At 37.5% G+C, this 19,568-nt stretch overlaps 1 protein-coding gene across 5 annotated transcripts in view; it reads right to left on the bottom strand.

The window, feature by feature from the left end:
* Positions 1–19,568, bottom strand: part of CDK17 (cyclin dependent kinase 17) — a 133,274-nt gene that overhangs the window by 18,811 nt on the left and 94,895 nt on the right. For all 5 annotated transcript variants that reach the window (XM_083845322.1, XM_083845325.1, XM_083845323.1 and 2 more), the window contains 2 exons: positions 18,197–18,330; positions 906–1,031 (listed from right to left, as the gene is read on the bottom strand). In XM_083845322.1, the coding sequence (XP_083701448.1) occupies positions 906–1,031; positions 18,197–18,330 (260 nt within the window). The remainder of the gene's footprint in view (positions 1–905; positions 1,032–18,196; positions 18,331–19,568) is intronic.

The raw sequence follows: 19,568 nt of genomic DNA, 5'->3' as shown, positions 1-19,568 counted from the left end.
TTCATATTTATTTTCCAGCAAATAAACCGTTAAATCAATAAAAAAGAACAACATGGGTTTCAAAAACCTATCCAGTTTTTCTCTACACCAATGAATTTGCTCAGAAATTCAGCAGTGGTCTAGCAATTCCTTTAAGACATCAATTACTATTAAGAAATGTAATATATCAAATTATGGTTGAAATTGAATGATTTGTGTAAAAATAAGAAAAAGCTGTGTTTTGGACTATTTCAGGGATGTGCATATTTAGTATGGGTATCTGGGATTTCTGGTATTTATACTATAATGAGAACATAAGAATCCTCCCATTCACAAGGAAAGACTTATTTTTTAAAATAAACCAATGAAAATATATACCTAGAAAGGTATATATGAATTTAGTTATTAATACTCTTTGGAATTCATAGATTGTTCTTTTTTTTTTTTGTATAATTTCAACTGGAAATTTGAGAAAGAAAATTTGTTAACAAATACAAAAAGAAAAGTGAAGACTAGCTGCCTTCATACTGTGCTACTCCAGAGCCCCCATACTATACCACAGAAGACACACAGCCTGGATCTAAGACTGGAGGTGCTCTTTGCTCACATAGATCATCACTGCTCTAACAAGTAAAAGGATGTATGTATGCACTTTGGGAGTAGAATTCAGCCACTGATTTCAGGGGGTCAAGACCCTCACTGAGAAATGAGGGGCAAAGTTTGCAGAAGAGGAAGGAAGGAAAGGGTGTTTTTTTTCAGTGGATTTTGACAGGTGCTCAGTACACGCTGAAATGCCCCATCTTTCAGGGCATAAAAGCCAAGGTATAAATGAAGTTGAATGATGCTTACAATACAGAGACATCTGCATGAAATGGAACCTTAAGACCCAAGGGGTTGACTTAGCAAGGCAGATGCATTACACTTACTAGTGAAGCTCTACGAGAACGTCGGCTCATTGGCTGATCGAATGGCGGGCTGTTAATCTGCAGCTTTTCAAGATAGCCATCAGGTATCCTGATATCAGCAGGCAGGGACAAACGCTTGTTCAAATCCTGCAGTAAGTAAAGTTAAAAAGAGAATTGTCATGTTTTAGGAACATCTGCATTATACTTGATTTAACACTGGTTAGTGTTACTGTTACTACAGTGCTACTATTTAAAACTGAAATATTCATATAAATGAAAAATAAGCAATCACACAGAAATTGTTTTTAGAAACAGATTCTCTTCTAATAATACTTCAAATTGCTTAATTAGCATGCTCAAAAATTCAGTGCTTTACACACATTAACAAAACAAGAGTAATGAAATACTAAAACAGAATTGCATTGTAGATAAATGTGCTGAGTTTACTGGAATAAATACTCATAAATACCTAGAATGATGGAAATTGAGAATTCAGAGGCTTAATATATTTCTTTTCACATAATAATTAATAACAAGAGATCTCCACAATTCAAACTATATTACACTGACTTCTAAAGGTTATAAACTTTCAGTTTATAATTACAGCGACATCCCCCTGGCCATGTGTTTCTACTCGTGTCTTTGCAGCAGCTTTGAACTATTTCAGCATGCTAAATCATTGAGAAACTATCTCACACAAAGTGCATAGCTTCCTGCCAGCTTTGTGCTCTGAACAGGTTCAGTGTAAGGTCAGAGAAGCTCAGAGCCTGAACACAGGGCAAGAGAGGCAGCAGGGCAATCCCAGGAAGCCAGCAGCTAAATTGGCTTAGGCTGCCAAAGAACTGGATCGTCAGAGTTTGCAGGACAAGACCTTGGTGGACAACTTGCTGAGCTTTCAGTGCTGATAAAGTATTTGAGCCATGTATATGTATGATCTGTATATGTACCTGGAACAAGAGGTCAACAAAAATGTAATTTAAAATATATTAAAAGAACACAAATGTAATTAACTGAATTTCAGGTAGGCCAGAAGTGCTAACACACACCCTCAAAATAGTTGATCTGTGTCTGCTATTCAGTACAGCCAATGGATACAGACAAATTTCTGGAGAGCTGCTAAGAAAGGCTTAACTTCTGGCATTAACCCTCCTGTTTTTCTTCCGCTCCTCATACCTGCGTCAGTGAAGAGCACAAAGTCTCTGTTAGCTTCTGCTTTGTTGCCCAATATCAGCTTCTCTGCATAACTTCAAAATTCAGTGCCTGCATTTCATACTTGGTAAAGAATTTTTAAATTGGAATCACAGTCTTTAAACAAAAGGAGTACTGTTCACAGAATCACAGCTTTGACCAGCATTTTGAAGATGAATTAAAAATAAACAAAAGGATCCCTCACTACTGGCAGCTTCCCCTTTCTTTACTAATTTTCAGCTTTGGTATTTCAAAATTTTTAGAACATTGCCAATATTAAAACTGCCTATGTGGTTTTGGGGAGAGTGGAGGAACTAATTAATTATAATAAGAGCTAGCTGCAATCCTTTAGTAAAACGGTATTTTCCACTAAAGAATTTTCCTTCTTTTTTACAAGCTCTGCTAATTTCATTTTTGTAGTTTTTGTGTTTGTCTCAAAACAGATGAGCACAAAGGGAAGAGCTACATGTTGCCCCTTACAGAAAGCAGCTGGATCATCTCACTGCAGTGGGAAACCCTGGAATTGCTGCAACAAGACGGGGGGGGGGGGGCAGGAAGAGGATCAGTGTCAGCCTCTACTCCATCTTCCTATCATGATCCCAGATCAAACAGTGGGGGCAATACCCTAATTTTTTTTTTTTCCCCATTGGTCAGGAACATAAACTAAAGCAGAAAATCCAAGCCAGCAAAAGAAAAGAGCACTGGGCCGAGTTTTTCAATGTAACTTCCTGAAAACAGCAGATAACTCATCATTATCCTACATTCCCTGCAGCAGAATAGCTCTCTCCTACTCCTAGCTATTATCACTATGGCAAAGAAATCTGCTGTAGTGCTCTCTTATTACTGTTCCGTAGAGCTTATTTGACAATAAGTATTTTAATAGCATCCGTTTACAGGTACACTCAAATCATGGCCCACAACTCATGGAATACTGAACTGGTTGTACCCCGGAGCTCTCAATCTGTATCTTCTCTTCTCCCACAGCACTCATCCTTGGGGCAACAGACGTGGTGCTTCACAGCTAGATCCACAGCCTTGAAGAAGCATTTCCAAGCATACAAACTTGATGGGTATGTGGGAAGAAGAAAATAAAGGCAGCCTCAAGCCCTGATGGCAACTCAAAAACTATGCTTGAAAAACTACTGTTGTTGAGGCCTGCTGTCAATAAACAGGTAATACCTTTCCAAGTGGAGAGGATGGGAAATGAAACAAATCCAAGGTTCCGACTCAAGCCACTGTAAAAACTGGAGTGAACATTTTAGGTACCAGAAGATCTTATAATGGGACTAATAATTCTCTTACAGCATGCCCGTTTCATCATTTGCAAAAGCTCCGCCAATGCCACTTTTGCAATAGGCAATTGCAAAACTCCCTGTGACTTACTCCAGAGATCCATGTGACATCCTCAGTTCTAAACAGAGCTTACGCTGCAAACTTTCATGTTGTCCTCTGCAGTGCATAATGCAAACACTGTTTGAATAGATGTACTTACTGATGTAAAGGCCAAAATCCAATTCAGTTAGGAAAAAAACCCTAATCAACAACAGTCTACTTTAAGCATACAGCAGCCCCCCACCATCTGTGTCTTTAAAAAAACAAAAAACAAAAACCATTAACAGAACCTGATGAAAACTGTAGGGAAAAGATTTCTTCAGGATTGTAATATTTGTTTTTAAATATAATTTCAGTATTTACATCTGTAACAATGTACAATACTCAACAGTAAATCCCCCCCAATTAATGTTTAGTACTAGAAGCCTAACAATTTGTCATATTGTAAATAAAAAAAAAAAAGAAAAAAATCATTTTTCCTTAACTTCCTAGAGCTGAAGAAAGTCTCTTTTTCACATGGAAACAAAAGGACTTCATGGAAACTGCAGCAGGTACTTCACAAATACTTTCCCCCTAGGATCTCCACTGCTATTCTACTTGTAGCACTCATGCTTATTTGGCTGTGTTGAAATATCTACCAAGCCACATTTTTTTTTAAACCATATATTAAAATCATTACCTACCACAGTCAGAAGCCTTCTTGACACGAATATTTGAAAGATCATATAGAAAGTTACTTATAGAAAGTCGTCTTTGCATTATAATTATCATTTACCTAACTACCTAATATAGGCAAAATTAAAGAAAGTCATCTAGATTGCAAACCCGAATAGCTGAAAGACAGAAATTATGGCATTTTGTTTGCCTGTGTCACCTTAATTCCTGCCAGCTTTTGTAATAATTGAAGCAATCATCTCATGGGAAAGAAATGCAACCAAAATTAATGCTATACAGCAACATGAAAGGGGATTCATCAGGTGCGTATGAGAGAAATAAGCACAATGTTTCCTAGTGGCTAAGCAGCAAAACCGGAAACGAAAATTGTATCACTTTGCTACAACTGAAAAACCCATTTAATTTAACTGAGATGCTAAGAAGAAATCCAGGAGGACGCTGCCACAGGAGCCAAGTGAAGCCTCAAATGCTCCCGGACGGGGCTGCCTGCGCTGGCTGACAGCGGCGAGAGGCGCTCCGTTGCTCATGGCCGGACACCTGCCCGCCACACGCTCGCTGCCCTCTCCCGCGGGATGGAGAGAAAACAGAAGGAAGGTGAGGAGACTTGTGGGCGAGGCAAGGACGGTTTAATAGGGGAAGCAAAAGCTGTGCGTGCTCGCGAAGTGAAAGAAGGAATTCATTCACTACTTGCCACCGGCAGGCAGATGTCCAGCCCCTTCCTGGAGAGCTGGGCCTCAGCGCGCCCAACGGTTGCCTGAGAGTGGAAGACAAACACCACAACCACAAACGTCCCCCGTCCTCCTCCTCTCCCAGCTTTCTTCACTAAGAACAGTGCATACAGGATAGGAAATCCATTCGGTTGGCTGTCCTGGCCATGCCCCCCCCAGACTCTCGCCTGCCCACAGCCAGCTTGCTGTGAGGGGCTGAGTGGGGAAAAGAAACCCCAAGAGGGGTAAAAGAGGTACTGGCGTGGGCTGACCGCTGGTATTGCCCTGCCGGAGGTCTGTGTGGGGATGGGGCAGCCAGGCCAAGCACAAGCCTTGGCATGTGAAGCTTGTGCATCAGCCGGGATGGCCATCTTCACTCCTTCACACCCCTTCTGCAGCTGTGCCCCGACGTGCCCATTACAGTCCGGCTGCTAATTCAGCAGCAACAAAACCCGCCCTCTCCGGCCGGGCTGCTTGCTGTCGTTTTGGTACGACGCCAGGCTGCCCTAGTGGAAGGCAAGCAACAGTATGAAACGGTGATATTTAGGAATTCCTAATTCTCTTAAACCTCTGTGGAATTCTGCGAAATAATGGAAAGGACACTTTCTGGACAGAGGACTTTGTCCAGACTAATTTCAATGGCCAACCAAATCTAATGATGTGTTAGGAGTTCTCAAAAAGAAGAAGAAAAAAAAACCCTAAACCACAAAAAAGACTAAAACCAAGAAACCTTTTAAAATTGAAGTTATTAGCAGGCTGTTAAAAATGCAGGCTATTACAAGATCCTGCTATAATGCTGTTTAAAGATGTAACAAGGAAAGTAAAAGGCATGTAAAATTAATTGCAGGATTATTTTCCCAACATTCTTTAATGTTTGCTACTTAAGATTTTTAAATTCGTCAACACTACAGAGACGAATGTCTTTTTGACACACTAATTAATCCTGTAGCCATCTATGAATCTTTTAAATGTTTCATTTTTAAGGTAGGAAACTAAAATAACTCCCCTACGTTATCTTATGTACCCTTTTATTTGAATGCAAGATGTGCACGAGTGACGTACATCAACCTCAACTATGCAAGGGGAATCTGGGTGCACTCCTTTGTAACTACAGCAAGTAATGTTTTTACCAGAATGCAAAACTTTTGTTTTCAGGGACAGCAAAGTGCTTCGTGTAAAATAAATTATCTCCTAGAAAATTAAAATGATACTTTTCCTATATGTCACTTCTGATGAATATATATTTTCCTTTTCCTATATGTCACTTCTCCTAAATAAGGTCTAATTCATAAAAAAAGCTCCCGTCAATTTGTAACATCTTCTAGTTTGACTTTCTTATGGTTATCTTTAAGGTCAACTTGCAACAAAACAAATCAATATTCATTAAATAAACTACTGTTAAATGCCCAAAAGCCTACAGTTAGCTGTATGTTCCTTAATGAGCTATTTTTTGATCCATCTCCAGAAAATATTCTGGAGAATATATTCAAGCATAAGTTGCTTTGCTAGGGTAACCAGAATGCTGGTGGCATCCCCTCCTTCTACATTTTAAAAACACATTTTCTATCCTCATGTGCAATGCTTATTTCTCAGTCTTGCTTTACTACTGGCAGAGAAATGCATACTATTTTTATAACTTGCTTGAAATGAGAACCACATTTGTTCTACTGTGCCTGATGGGAGATAAACATGTAAGCACTTGTGACATTAATATCACTGTGCTGTCTACGGAGATAAACTACCCCAACTTGTGCTTATTTCCAACACTAGCTACAGCAAATGCTCTGAGAAGAGCTGCACTTTGTTGAGCCTTTTCTTTTGTCTGGCTAGTACCCAAATGCGTTGCCGTAACTTGATGTGTATGTTCTCTCTACCACAGATTACTTACTCTTGGGCACAGGAAGATGAGGTAGGTCTTTCAACTTAAATCCTGCAGGTTCTCTGAGCTGAGGAATTTAACATTTTAAGTAGATAAACATCTTCCAAACCAAAAAACAAAACAGCTTCTGTTTTTTGCACATAGTTGGAAGCAAGGAAAAAATCACGCGCACCCACACACACACAAAAAAACACAAAAAACAACCAACCAACCACTACCACTGAAAAATACACACAACGTTTTTGATTTCTTTACTTCTGGTCACCTTTTGGATGTCTCAAAATACTGTTACAAATGTCAGCTTCTTCACTTGCCATCTACAGTAGACCATTCACAAGAGTTTAGTACTAGCATTCTGCTACTATTTTTTTTTTTTTCCCACATCTGGTTCTCTAAAACAACCCTATTCCTTTTCTGCCTATCCTATTCTGTTTTCCTATTCTCCCTAAACAAACTTACCAACTATTCTTCTTTCTAGTTGCTTGCTTTGGCCCATATAAACAGCCTTCAGTGTCATAATGTGAGACTTTTCAGAAAGTCTCATACCTGGTTAGTAGTTAAATTTTCACTCCTCTCTCAAAAACTGTCAAAAAAGTACATTTTTTCCCCCATAACAATGAACCTATTCTTATTTGTGAAAGCAACACTTAACTTTTTGAACTTTGAATCAGACAGGAAAATCAACTTCTGTTTTTCCTTAATTCACCATTTACTTTTTGCCAAGATGTACTATACATTTTGGTAAATTTCAATGAAGTGAAATAAAGAGGATAATACAGATACAGAATATTTGATCTGTACATGTTAAAATGCTATAAAAAGAAGCAATTTGAAACATTCACACTGTCTGCCTTCAGGTGACTTGAGTCATTATGTCTTTGACTTAGCACATTTAGACAATAAACACACATATTTTGCACAAAATAGAATACCAACAATCTAAACCAAACAAAAAACCAAAAGAGTTGCCCTAGTGAAGGACCTGCTGAGGTGTTCCTGAGTCCAATTCTCACAATATGACAATACAGTGTAGCAAGAATTGTAATGTAGTATATATAACTCAACTGGAAATCTGAAAAACTGAGACTATCACACAGTATCACAGTATCACAGATTTCTAGGTTGGAAGAGACCTCAAGATCATCGAGTCCAACCTCCGACCTAACACTAAGTACTCCACTAAACCATATCGCTAAGCTCTACATCTAAACGTCTTTTAAAGACCTCCAGGGATGGTGACTCCACCACCTCCCTGGGCAGCCCGTTCCAATGCTTAATAACCCTTTCGGTAAAGAAATACTTCCTAACATCCAACCTAAAACTCCCCTGGCGCAACTTTCGCCCATTCCCCCTCGTCCTGTCACCAGGCACGTAGGAGAACAGACCAACCCCCACCTCTCTACAGCCTCCTTTAAGGTAACTGTAGAGAGCGATAAGGTCGCCCCTGAGCCTCCTCTTCTCCAGGCTGAACAAGCCCAGCTCCCTCAGCCGCTCCTCGTAAGACTTGTTCTCCAGACCCCTCACCAGCTTGGTCGCCCTTCTCTGGACTCGCTCGAGCACGTCCATGTCCTTCCTGTAGCGAGGGGCCCAAAACTGAACACAGTACTCAAGGTGCGGCCTACTTTTATTTTTTACCATTCACAATGTGCCAGTTCGCCAACTGCTTCTTTCTTGCTGGAGCAGCAATAATAAACCCTTCCCAAATCTAATGGGATACAAAAGCTACTAATCTTTCAACTCCCTGGATTTCTTTCAGGCTGATACTGCACTCACAACTCAGTAAGAGGAGAAAGATTTGGGCTTCTGCCAGTGAAGTAGAAGGAAGTGAAAAAATAGGTAGTCCTGTATTACCAAGCAATTGGTCAGAAAAGCCAGAAGGAAAAAACATGATATATTGTCTGATCACCCTCATTATGTCATTTCTTAAATGCTTCATTTAGCCAATCAACAGCTGAGTACCTCCAGAACCAACAGTCCGTTGCCTATGGCCACATGTTCCCATCACTTCCTTGGAGGAGAAGAGGTTCTAAGCTAATGACTCAGCAACGTGGCTTAAGAAACAAAACTGGCAGAAAACCACCCCTTTGAAATAATGTGAGTAATTACCTGCTGATGCAAGTTTAGGAGCCAAGACAAGAAGGAAGCTGTCTCTGCTGTTAGGAGCAGCTAGTCACTGGACTAGCCTAACGATGTGGCCAAGCCGTATCATTGTATGCTGATCTTTACTGCTTTGGTTCTTCAGTTCACTCTTGATAGTTATATTGACAGACCACCACTACTTACTATATGCCAGCAGTCAACAAGCTCCCCACCTCTCCCTAAGGTTTTAGCTTATCTTTTTGGAGTTGATAATGCTAAATAACATCACTGAAGTTTTGTTAACAGCCTCACAAAGAAAAATAATTATTCTTCTAAGTCTACAGACAGCAATCGGACAGCCCAAACAATCCACTATAAATCAAATGAGAACGATTTGCTCTCTTGTGTAAGCATCAGTCTGAATCAGCCTTCTCACTAGTTTCAGCAAGCACCAGCAAGACATGTCAGCTGCAAGCACAAGCTGTTCACTAATAAGTCATAGTGCTTTTGTTCACTGGAGAATGCTTAATGAGATCTGAAATGCTACATCATATAACCCTCTACGCAACACAGTTCAGTTTCATGCTTACTCAAAAAAAACGTAAAAAAAAAATAAAAAATCCCCCTTTTAATCTTTTTGTAGTATACTTTTCTTGCAGATTTCACATAAAAATGTGTATGATGTACTACTTAATGAAACACAAAGAAAATGAATTGAAAAACATTTGCTTATGCCTAAAAGAATTTAAACACACTAATATACATCCTTACATGCATGTACTTACTGCACCATTTCAGTATCAAATACCACGTAGATTTTTTTTTCTGAAGGCTGCTTTATCAAATTTCAGTGCATTTTTGTCAAATGACAGTTAACACAGTTCAAGCCAACTTTATCCTCTACAGAATTATGACATACTACAAGATTGCTAGAGGCAAAAACAAATAGAGAAAAACAACCCAGATTCAGAGAATATATGCGTACAGATTTTTCTTGTTTGGTTACAGCACTGTAGATTTAGACACTGCCAAGATCCTGAATCAAAACACCAGCATACACATCCACCAAAAGAAACCTATACCATCCATGCAGCACGCTATTTTTATGTCTTTATAAACAAGCCTCAATTACTGTAACCAAAACTACTATTTTAACAGCTGGGATGAGTTATCTATACCCATTTTCCTATTAGGTATATAAAACCATCATTACCTCTTTATTTATTTATGTTTAAATTTTATGTACCATGAGTTAACAAACAGCTTACTAAAATCCCTTTGTGTAGTTATTCATACCCTCACGTAAAAAATGGCTTTGCACACCATTAGTGTTTATGAGAATTAGAGTGCAATCTCCTAAATATGCCTGTAATACAAATAATAGGCTCAAGATAACACCATTTATCATGGAGCTAAGAGAGAGTGAGCACGTGTACAGAAGATATAACCAGTCCATACTTTCTGAAAGCATTCAGAAAGGGGCTATCATTTCTGTTGCAGTTCCACGGCACACTGTGAGCGAAAATTCTTCTAACAGATTGTAAAAAGTCTTTAAAAGGACCACTCAAAAAATGTACAAGTAGCTAGACAACATATATCTGACTCTCAGTCTCAGGAAATCCTCGGTGCTAAAACGTGGATTATATTGCCATGATCACCGCAGAGCAGAAACGTACTCTACAAACAGGTGTAACCGATTTCATTGTGATGCAGAATGTGCATTTTTTATGCCTCCCACAGCATGGTTTACATGCAACTCCTACATTGTCCTTTGTAGTTGAATAGTATTGCTGATACTATTTTTTCCCCCCTGAAAACATTAAACCACAATGAATTGATTTCTATTACGTTAAATCTGCAGAAAGTGTCGAAGTACCTTTTCTTCTGTGAGAAGCAGTAGTGAAAACACAATCTTAAGACACATCTACAAAAGATCGCTGCTATTTCTCACTCCATAAATCCATGCTGTTCCCTAGTCACTCTATTGAAATGCAGCACGATTCAAGAAAGCATCAATTTCAAGCAATTTTATATTTGAGAAAGAAATGATCCAAGATATGGAATTCATGAATCAATTAAATCACGAGGGTTTTTTTTGTTGTTGTTTAGTTTTTTTCAGATCAAGTATGCAAAATATTCTCAGGAATTTTATCATAAGACTGAGCCCAGAGGCTGCTTCATGCTCGGAATACCAATGACCACAGATATTGCTTATTCCCTGCCCCCAGCATAACAAAGTTTGTCAGTTTTGATGCTGGGATGCAGAGACAAATGTAATCAATGAGATAGTACTAAGAATTCAAAGGTTTAACCTCTATTTTGGGACTAGGAGTCACAGTTTTCTAGCACATCTATTTACATTGATAAACAAAGCAAGGACTTTACTGCCAGTTCAAGAAAATTATCACCAACCTCTACAGTAGTTATGGCCACTCAAATAAAAATATGTAAAAATTTGTAAAAAGTCAGAAAACAGAAACACAAGCAGCTAGCTTTGCTTTTATTTACTTTAGCGCAACGACAAACTTATAAAGAGAAATCTTTTAAATATTTTCCATTAGTATTTATAACAATCTGTATGCTTGAAATGATGAAATGAGAATTATAGTTCAATAGGCAGGATTTTTTTCACATAAAGAGTCAAAAGTATGCATTCTGAACCATTTCTTCATCAAAACACTTTTAACAAGAATCTTAATTCCATGGATACATTGTTTAGACCACTGACTAGTTGAATAAAAGCTATTCTTTTTTATTGTTTTAAAAAAGAGGCAGTTTTTCATTTATTTCACATCTCCATCAGCAGTTTTAAGGTGTAAAGCTGAAACTGTTTAGCACAAATACAGTATTCAGAGAAACTGCATTCCAGGAGCTTCTGTTCATAACTAATGAAAACAAAACAAATATGTGTGATACATAAAACCAGTTTTGAAAAATCTGAGAAAGGATAAATCAAATTTAAATGTGAGATATTACTTTCTTTTTGTCAAGTGTATCAATACACCAAAAATTTGTTACAATTAAATTGTGACATAAGAGAAATACTTCAAAATTCTTTCCTTGTAGCTTTTTTTGTTGCTGGTGTTATTACTTTACTTGGGAGAGCTTGTAAGGAAGTGAACTTATTCAAGTATACGGAAGAATAAATAATAACAATACAAAAATTCTGATTTTGTTTGTCTGGCTTTGTCGCCTAACAAGATATCACTCTGTGGCCTTAGCCTCTTAACATAAGCCCTGCTGATAGTGACGGTCTGGTGGCTGTTTGACTCAGCAGTAGGTGCTGAGGAGTAACAGATGCTAATAAAAGCTCTGCCTCCTTTATTACTATAACTTCCTGATTTTAAGTGTAGAGTTCTGTATGTTTTGATCAATTTCTCTAACTGAGCAGTAGGAGAAACTGCCCAGAAGAAAGAGATAACATAAGCTGGTTAGCTTGCAAGACAAGGGAAATGGAACTGGAAAAAATCCAAGGAGAAACAGATCACTGCAAAAAATGCGAGCTCAGAGCCCTGATGGCACAAGTCAGGATCCTGAGTGGTAAGATAATCTTTTCTTTCCAGTATACTCTTCCTGAAAAATTCTCATTGCTAGACAGCAAGAGACCCAAGAGATAACAAAAGAAGAACCAGCAAACCGAACGAAGTTGCAGCAGAAGCAGTAAGGTTTCGATGCCAACAAGACAATGCCAACAACACAAGCAGTCTAACAGAGTAACTAACGTTAACTCCTAATAACGAAACATTCACATCAACGTAAGGCAGCAACTACTGGGGGAAAGTCCCATGAGGAAATTGGCTGATTCAGAATAAATCAAATTCTTGAATTCAGGAACTGGAAATCTGACCTACTGGACAGGACAGTGAGGCTGGAACGCAGGGTATGAAGCTGCATCCACATGCTAACTTCTCATCTGCTGCATTCCAGTCATCCGAATGAGATCTGATTTGTAGATGGCCGGACACTATAGATGTAGATGGCTATCCAATACAATAGCACATTACTTGTAAATGGGACTTAGAGCAAGGATCTTAAAAGGGGAACTGAGTTATGAAACAACAAAAGCAAAAAAAAAGCAGATACTCCATCCTCAGGTACCACCAAATGCAGTAACTAAGGGAAACAGCATTTGCAAGGGGAATGCAAGAACTTTTAGGATTGTAAAGGTCCCTAACAGAAGGGCAAAAAAGCATCCGTCACTAATATCAGACAGTGATCCCTATTCCCAGAAGACCTAATAAATGCGGGTTCCAGAAGTCTGTCCGTTATCCAAGCTGAAATTATTTTTCCTGTGGTAGTGACAATTTTCTTCTGCAGAAAAAGAAATGAAAGTCTGCCTATCGAATAGATTAAAAGAAGTTCAACTGCTTTTGTCAAGATCATGCTAGTAATTTAGAACGTGGACTTGGGTTTTTAGAAGTGGGATTTCCAAAGTATCAAGCTTCACGTGAATCTGAAACTAGGAGTTTACAAAAAGAACAGCATATTTTCCTGTGTAACCTTGCAAAAGGTTGACACAGCTTCCAAGCATGACTGAAAACAGGTAATACATTGAACATGTAGAAGATATAAAATAAAATTAAAAAAGGTCTTGATTGTATTCAGCTTTACTTTCTTTCTCTATTTTGTATCTAGTGGTAGGTGACCACAGATCCATGGCAGAGGTGAGCAGATCTACACATTCTCTGGAATTGCAGATGGAAATTAGACAAAATCCTGTAAATAAGGCAGAAAGAGTTATACAGCTGACAGCCACAGAAGTAAGGAGAAAGGAACAATTTTTGCCTAGTGAAGCCTGACCCAACATGCACTATATAGTAATGCCTGCTAGTGATCCAAGGCACCCTGTCAAGTAGGCAAGAGATGTAGGGCTGAATGCTCAGGCTTGTCTTTGATGCAGTGCTTCCTGCAATGTGTTTTCCTGCTGCTAAAACTAATGACGGGAGAAAATACTGTATGGCCTTTGACTGAAAGCCTGAATCAGTACTGCTATCCAGTCTACAGTGCCCTATTTACACACGGGAATGACGATCTGTGAGCAGTGTTCTCATTTAAAGCCTAAAACCAGAAAATATTAGCAGTAGATTCATTTAAATCTCAATTAATTTTGTGGGTTTTCCTTTGGATCAGGTACATTTGCCTAGCTGGACCAACAGCTGATTTAGTTATTCAAGTTGTAGCAGTTGAGACTCCTGTATCAGCCATAACCCTAGTAAAAGGGTGAGCTCACCAAAACCGCTTATTTTTCATCTATATTCATTTTTTCTTTCTGAAGGTAACCAGTACAACTCATACCTAATTATAGCCTCACTTCATGGCCTTTGTATTTCTCTCTTTTGAGCTAAAAGCACTAAACCTGCAGCTAATCCTCCCAGGGGAAAATTATACCCTACAGCAATGTGGCAGGAGCAGTCTGATCTGGAACAAGCTCCTGCCACTAATGTGACAGTCAGATGGATAAGAACTGTTTCTCAGGATAAAATATCTGGGAAACAGGCTGGTGAACAGTGGGGTTATGGCCCTCCGCCAGCTCACATACGAAGACAGCTTACAGACCTTGGACTTCTGGGAAAGGGAAACAGATGTTTCAGTTTGCACAGACTCTGTCTCCCTATTTTTTATCCACTACCGTTCTTAATGAAACATTCACTACCCAGCACACAGGGCACAAGGCCTCCAATGAACACTCACGCCTTGAAACGTGTATTTATATTAATGCATTACCATCTATGCCTCCTTTTCCAGCAAATCAAAGCGAAAATGCTTTAAGCTGTAACTCCATGACCTGGAGAGGTGTTTCTCATATGACGAAAACACCTACACTTAAAATACACACAGGCATTCACTCTCAGGCCACATTGCTTCTGGAACTTAGAAAAAAAAAAAAAACGGGATTCTATATATCTGCTCTGATAAACAGTTTTACTGATTTACTAAGTAATCATTACTATTAGCACTGTGTTAGTAAATTTTTAAATTAAAAACCAGCAGCTGGTGTGAGTCAAATTCTGCACACAATACATGTTTACAGCTAGTGTCAATACGGTTCCTGAATGGGGTGGAGGGGGAAGCAACTGCTTTATGGACCGTTAGTAGTCTGTGAGTTACACACAAAATAAATTTCGTCTAGACAATACAATGAGATTCTAGTATGTTCTCTTTTCTAAGAATATGCTAACAAGGATTTTTTTTAAAAGATAAATCTACCTAGTCCCACAACTGCACTGTTGTCAACTTCAGAAGCTTTATCATCTCCTTGTCTATAGAAATCACACTGGCCTAAATTTTATGTCAGCTAGGGGGATGATGGATTGAAAGCTGCGATCTCCATGGCTGCTACTGTGGATAGGAAGTTTTCAACCCAGCTGCTGATCATGATTCTCTCTCACTTGCAGTATTACCACTTCATATCTAAAACACATCAAATTTAGCTTACATTGCAGCACGATGATTTCCTACCTAACACGGTTATTTTATGGCTATGAAATTTCAGGTTTCTATTGCTATGAAGATTCCACTATAACAAACATTTTTCTAGTTACATCTGTATTGTGTAGTTTACACTTCTCTATCTTCCAGGATATCTGCATTTTTTTTTTCAGAAAGATCAAACTTTTTCCCAGCAGAATCTTTCAAATAGTATTGACAAGAGTCAATCGTACCATTCTATGATTCTATGCCAAGAGACTCTTTTTGCTTTCCCACAACGTTTTAATTTTATTTCTAGTTCTGGATTATTTTACCATTACAGAGAAAGTAGTAGTGAGGTGGACACTAATGGTCAAAATGTGTATTCTGATATTGAAAATGTGTATTCTGATATACAAAGCATCCCAAGAATACTAATACACAGTATCAGCAATTAGCACTTTGACTATTTAGCTTTGACTATAGCATGTTTTTAGCAAGCATTTTATTTTTATTTTTTTGATGGGCTGCTAATTTCCAGAATTTAGAGGAATTTGAGCATAAAAAAGTGATTATATACAAAAAGTTATTACAAATAAAAATGACCATTCCAAGGTTTCAGCTTTACCTGATTTGTTTCCTTAAAAAATAAAAATTGGTACTTCTATCAATTCAGTAGAGAGAAACAAACATATATAAGAAATGATATACAGAAGTATTACTAAATCACTGAATATTAGCCAAAATAAACACAAGGATACAGTCCTAGTGACACATTTAGTACAAGGCAGAGGAACAAGGAATATTGGTTTGTTGAGTTTATCTAACTTTGGATATTTTAATCCCATATATTTTTAAATGGATTTCAAATGTGATTGATGACTTCAACAGACTACAGCAAATAAAGACTATGACACACTCTAATTTACTCCAACCTGTATGGGCAACATACAGCTGTAACTCATCCTAAATGAATATAAAGGGAATATGTCTAGAGATGACAGATCCCTACACACCAACAAAACAAAACTGAAGTAACAGAAACTTCTCAACAAAGACCGTTTCTTTCTCTTTTTATAATCACATTACTACTATTGAACCAGCTAGCTACATAACACAAATCACCCAAGGCAGGCAAGCAAGGAAGCAAGTGATCCCATCTGATGAACAGCAAAGCCAGGAAAACCTGGTTTTCTATGGATGTTCTTATTGCGACTCAACTCCTATGTGGATCCTGTGGTATTTAATAAAGGCTGCATCTTTCCCAGTAGTAGATGCATCAGATGCATTAGTAGTCTCTCCTGATTCAGAGCTTTTTTTCCACAGAAATTAGTAGAAAATTAGCATCTTAGATTTCTATCCATCTGTCAAAACTGACTGAAAACGACCCACGGGAAAAATAGGATGAAGCAAAGACAGACAGACAACGTAATCACTTAAGGTGTTTTTGATTAAGAAACTAGATAAAGTAGACTGAAAAGATTATGATTAGAAAGGTATTTTAATAAAGGCTACAGAGATTGTTACAGTTCTTTTTCTCTGGCATGCACAAACAGGTAAAAAAACCTACCTACTATGCTACAAACCACTTCAAAGGAGTAAACTTAAGTCAACTAAAAAATACTATCAATGACAGCATAATTCACATTCAAAAGTAAGAGTGTTTTCAGACATATGCTTGAAACCTTATTTTAAAAGTCACCAAATCAACACTGAAGTGATTTGGGGGAAATGTTAAAATTCTCACAGAACATACACAAATAGCTGCCAAAAATTGCTGCTCTCATTGACTGGGCCAAGTCAATGAAAAAAACAATGTTAATTTCAAGAATCAGAAACAAACACTTGGAATTTAGAGAAAAACGAGAAAATCAGCACTGAATAAACAAAACTGAAATAAAAAAAATAAAATATGAAAGCCACTGAAAGAGTAATGTGCAAGATTCAAGATGACTTTTTCTTTTTTAATGTAAGCATCCTGCATAAATTAATAGACTTAAATTAGGTCTCCCATGTAAAAGGTCCAATTTTAATAGTCTTTAGATTAAACTCGAGATTAATAGATGAACTCAGGAATTCCCAGACAAAGAAAAAACAGGTGCTGGAAAAGATATAAATAATTAATACAAATAATTCATAAGTTCTTGGAATTGGACCAGGATTACATGCTTGGAGTCTTGGAATTCCAAGCATAATGGAGCGCCTCACAAATCAAAAATTTTTGGCATGTGCACCCTACTATAACTTATTCAGATCTGCTTCTCCGATCTTGTATTTTGTATCATGCTTTGAAAGAAGATTTAAAATCTTGCAAACTATGCATAACGGTATATATGCTATAATGGAGCAACTGCAAAATTTTACATGCTTATGTAACAAAGGCATCATTATAATGTTAACTTTTACACACTCAAGAAACAGGGAAGTGTTCTGTTTTTCTTTGCTAAGGGAAATGACAACAAAGCAAGCACAAGGGTGGCTAGTATTCATAATGAGACTCATAAATAAAGGAAATTATGTGCACAGTTATTCATAAGGTACTTTTCCTCCTTTTGTTTACCATCCTGTAAAGTTCCGTTCATTAAAAAACAGGAAGAGAGAGAAAGGCTGAAGCAGTCAGGACCATCACTTCTCTGCAGTATTAGTTTTAGAAAGATCAGAAACCAGTTTTATGTAAAAAAAATAAAAATAAATTAAAAAAAAATATATATAGATAAACACCACATTTTCTTCAATGTACTTGATGAGTTGCACAAAATGTGAAGGAAAGGTATTCTAAACCTACACTTATTAAATTCTTCATAAAAAACGTTTCAAAACATATTTAGCTTTTCAAAATAAGCAGATCATCAGAATGCAAGATAATGGTCTGATTTGTGACAAATGGAGACAGACATTTAAGCACTACTATAATAATGCTCTCTACACTAAGGATGTCAGAACATTTAAAGTTGACTGAGAAGACAACCAATTATAAAGAACAACTGAAACAAATTCCATCTTTCTTGTCAATTTAAACAATCCTTGTGTGAAAAGTAAATTACCTCCATTGAGATTCGTCTGTGTATCCGGTTTCTGAGACAAACACCTGTGGGAGACTGAACTTCATCAGATGATGTTCCAGAAGCTTGGTCACTTTCACCATCTGACCCCATTTTCAGATTTTCATGAACAATATCTTAAAAATAGTCAAAAAGAAATAATGAAAACAATCAATCAGTATTCCACTAAACAACTCTCTTGTACAGACAGAAAACAATTGTATCTATACCGTGCAGTGTTTTTTATATCAAAAGCTCATCCCAGCAATGGTAGTCCTGATGCACTTTTCATGCCTCACAAATTGCAAAATGAAAAGCATTACTTCATAAAATTCATATGCAAACTTCACTATTATTTTTCTTACTTGGTTTGCAGCAGAACCGAATTTTCCAAAACAGAAGACAGACAGTCAAATCCTAATATTAATTCCTACAAGACACCTTCCCCTCAGGATTTCAGTTCCTGAATTCCCTCATTAACTCTTCTTGTTTTGCTGCTCTTGGATTAAGAAACTTGTGTTTGCAAAGGAAACCTGAGATTCACTGGAAAATATATAAAACATTAATGAGAATATTTAAGACTTTCAGACTACCTAATGCTAGACACGTGAATGTATCTTCAGAAAATTTAAAAAAGAAAAAAAAAAACACTGAAAAGTATAGGCATTATTTTTAGAAATGCCAAATACAGAAATTGTAGGGGTAAAAACCACTGGCGTGTATGCATGGAAGAACGGGACATATTCTGACTGCTTGAACAGAGGCCTACAATGCACAAGTCAATTCAGCAGAGGACCTGGGATTCAGAAAGAATTTAGTGAAATTTATTATTTTATGGTGAAATATTGGTAACAGACAGCTTGAGTTACATGATACTGCAGGATCTTTACAAAAATTTAAATTAGAACTTTTAACACAATCCTGTAGATTCATCCACATAAAACAGTTTACTAATGTTAAGTATGTACATATACGTTACTTTTTAGCACCACAGAATATTCCAGACTTTGGAAGACAAGTACTGTAAAGAATGAAGAAAAGATCATGGTGGTGTCATTTATAGCATAAAGATGCAAGTGACTTGCAAAAGCATACACGATGGGAAATTGGTCATCTAAGCAATTCACTCTAAAAAATGTTCCATCCTCGCCTGTGGAATACCTGAGCTCCAAATTACTATAGAGATTAAATACTGCTAGTATTTAACTCCACAGTCACTAGTGGGGTTCTGCAGGACTCAATTTTTGGGGCACTTTTAATGTTTTCATAAATGACTTGGATGCAGAACTTGAAGGTATACTAAGTAAGTTTGCAGATTACACTAAATCAGGAGGAACTATTGACTCCCTCAAGGGTAGAGAGGCCTTGCAGAGAG

Source organism: Anser anser (assembly GCF_964211835.1).
Source record: "Anser anser genome assembly, chromosome: 1".
NCBI classification, from domain to species: Eukaryota; Metazoa; Chordata; class Aves; order Anseriformes; family Anatidae; genus Anser; species Anser anser.
Note: the sequence above shows the minus strand (reverse complement) of the source record. Positions and strands in the feature narration are given on the sequence as shown.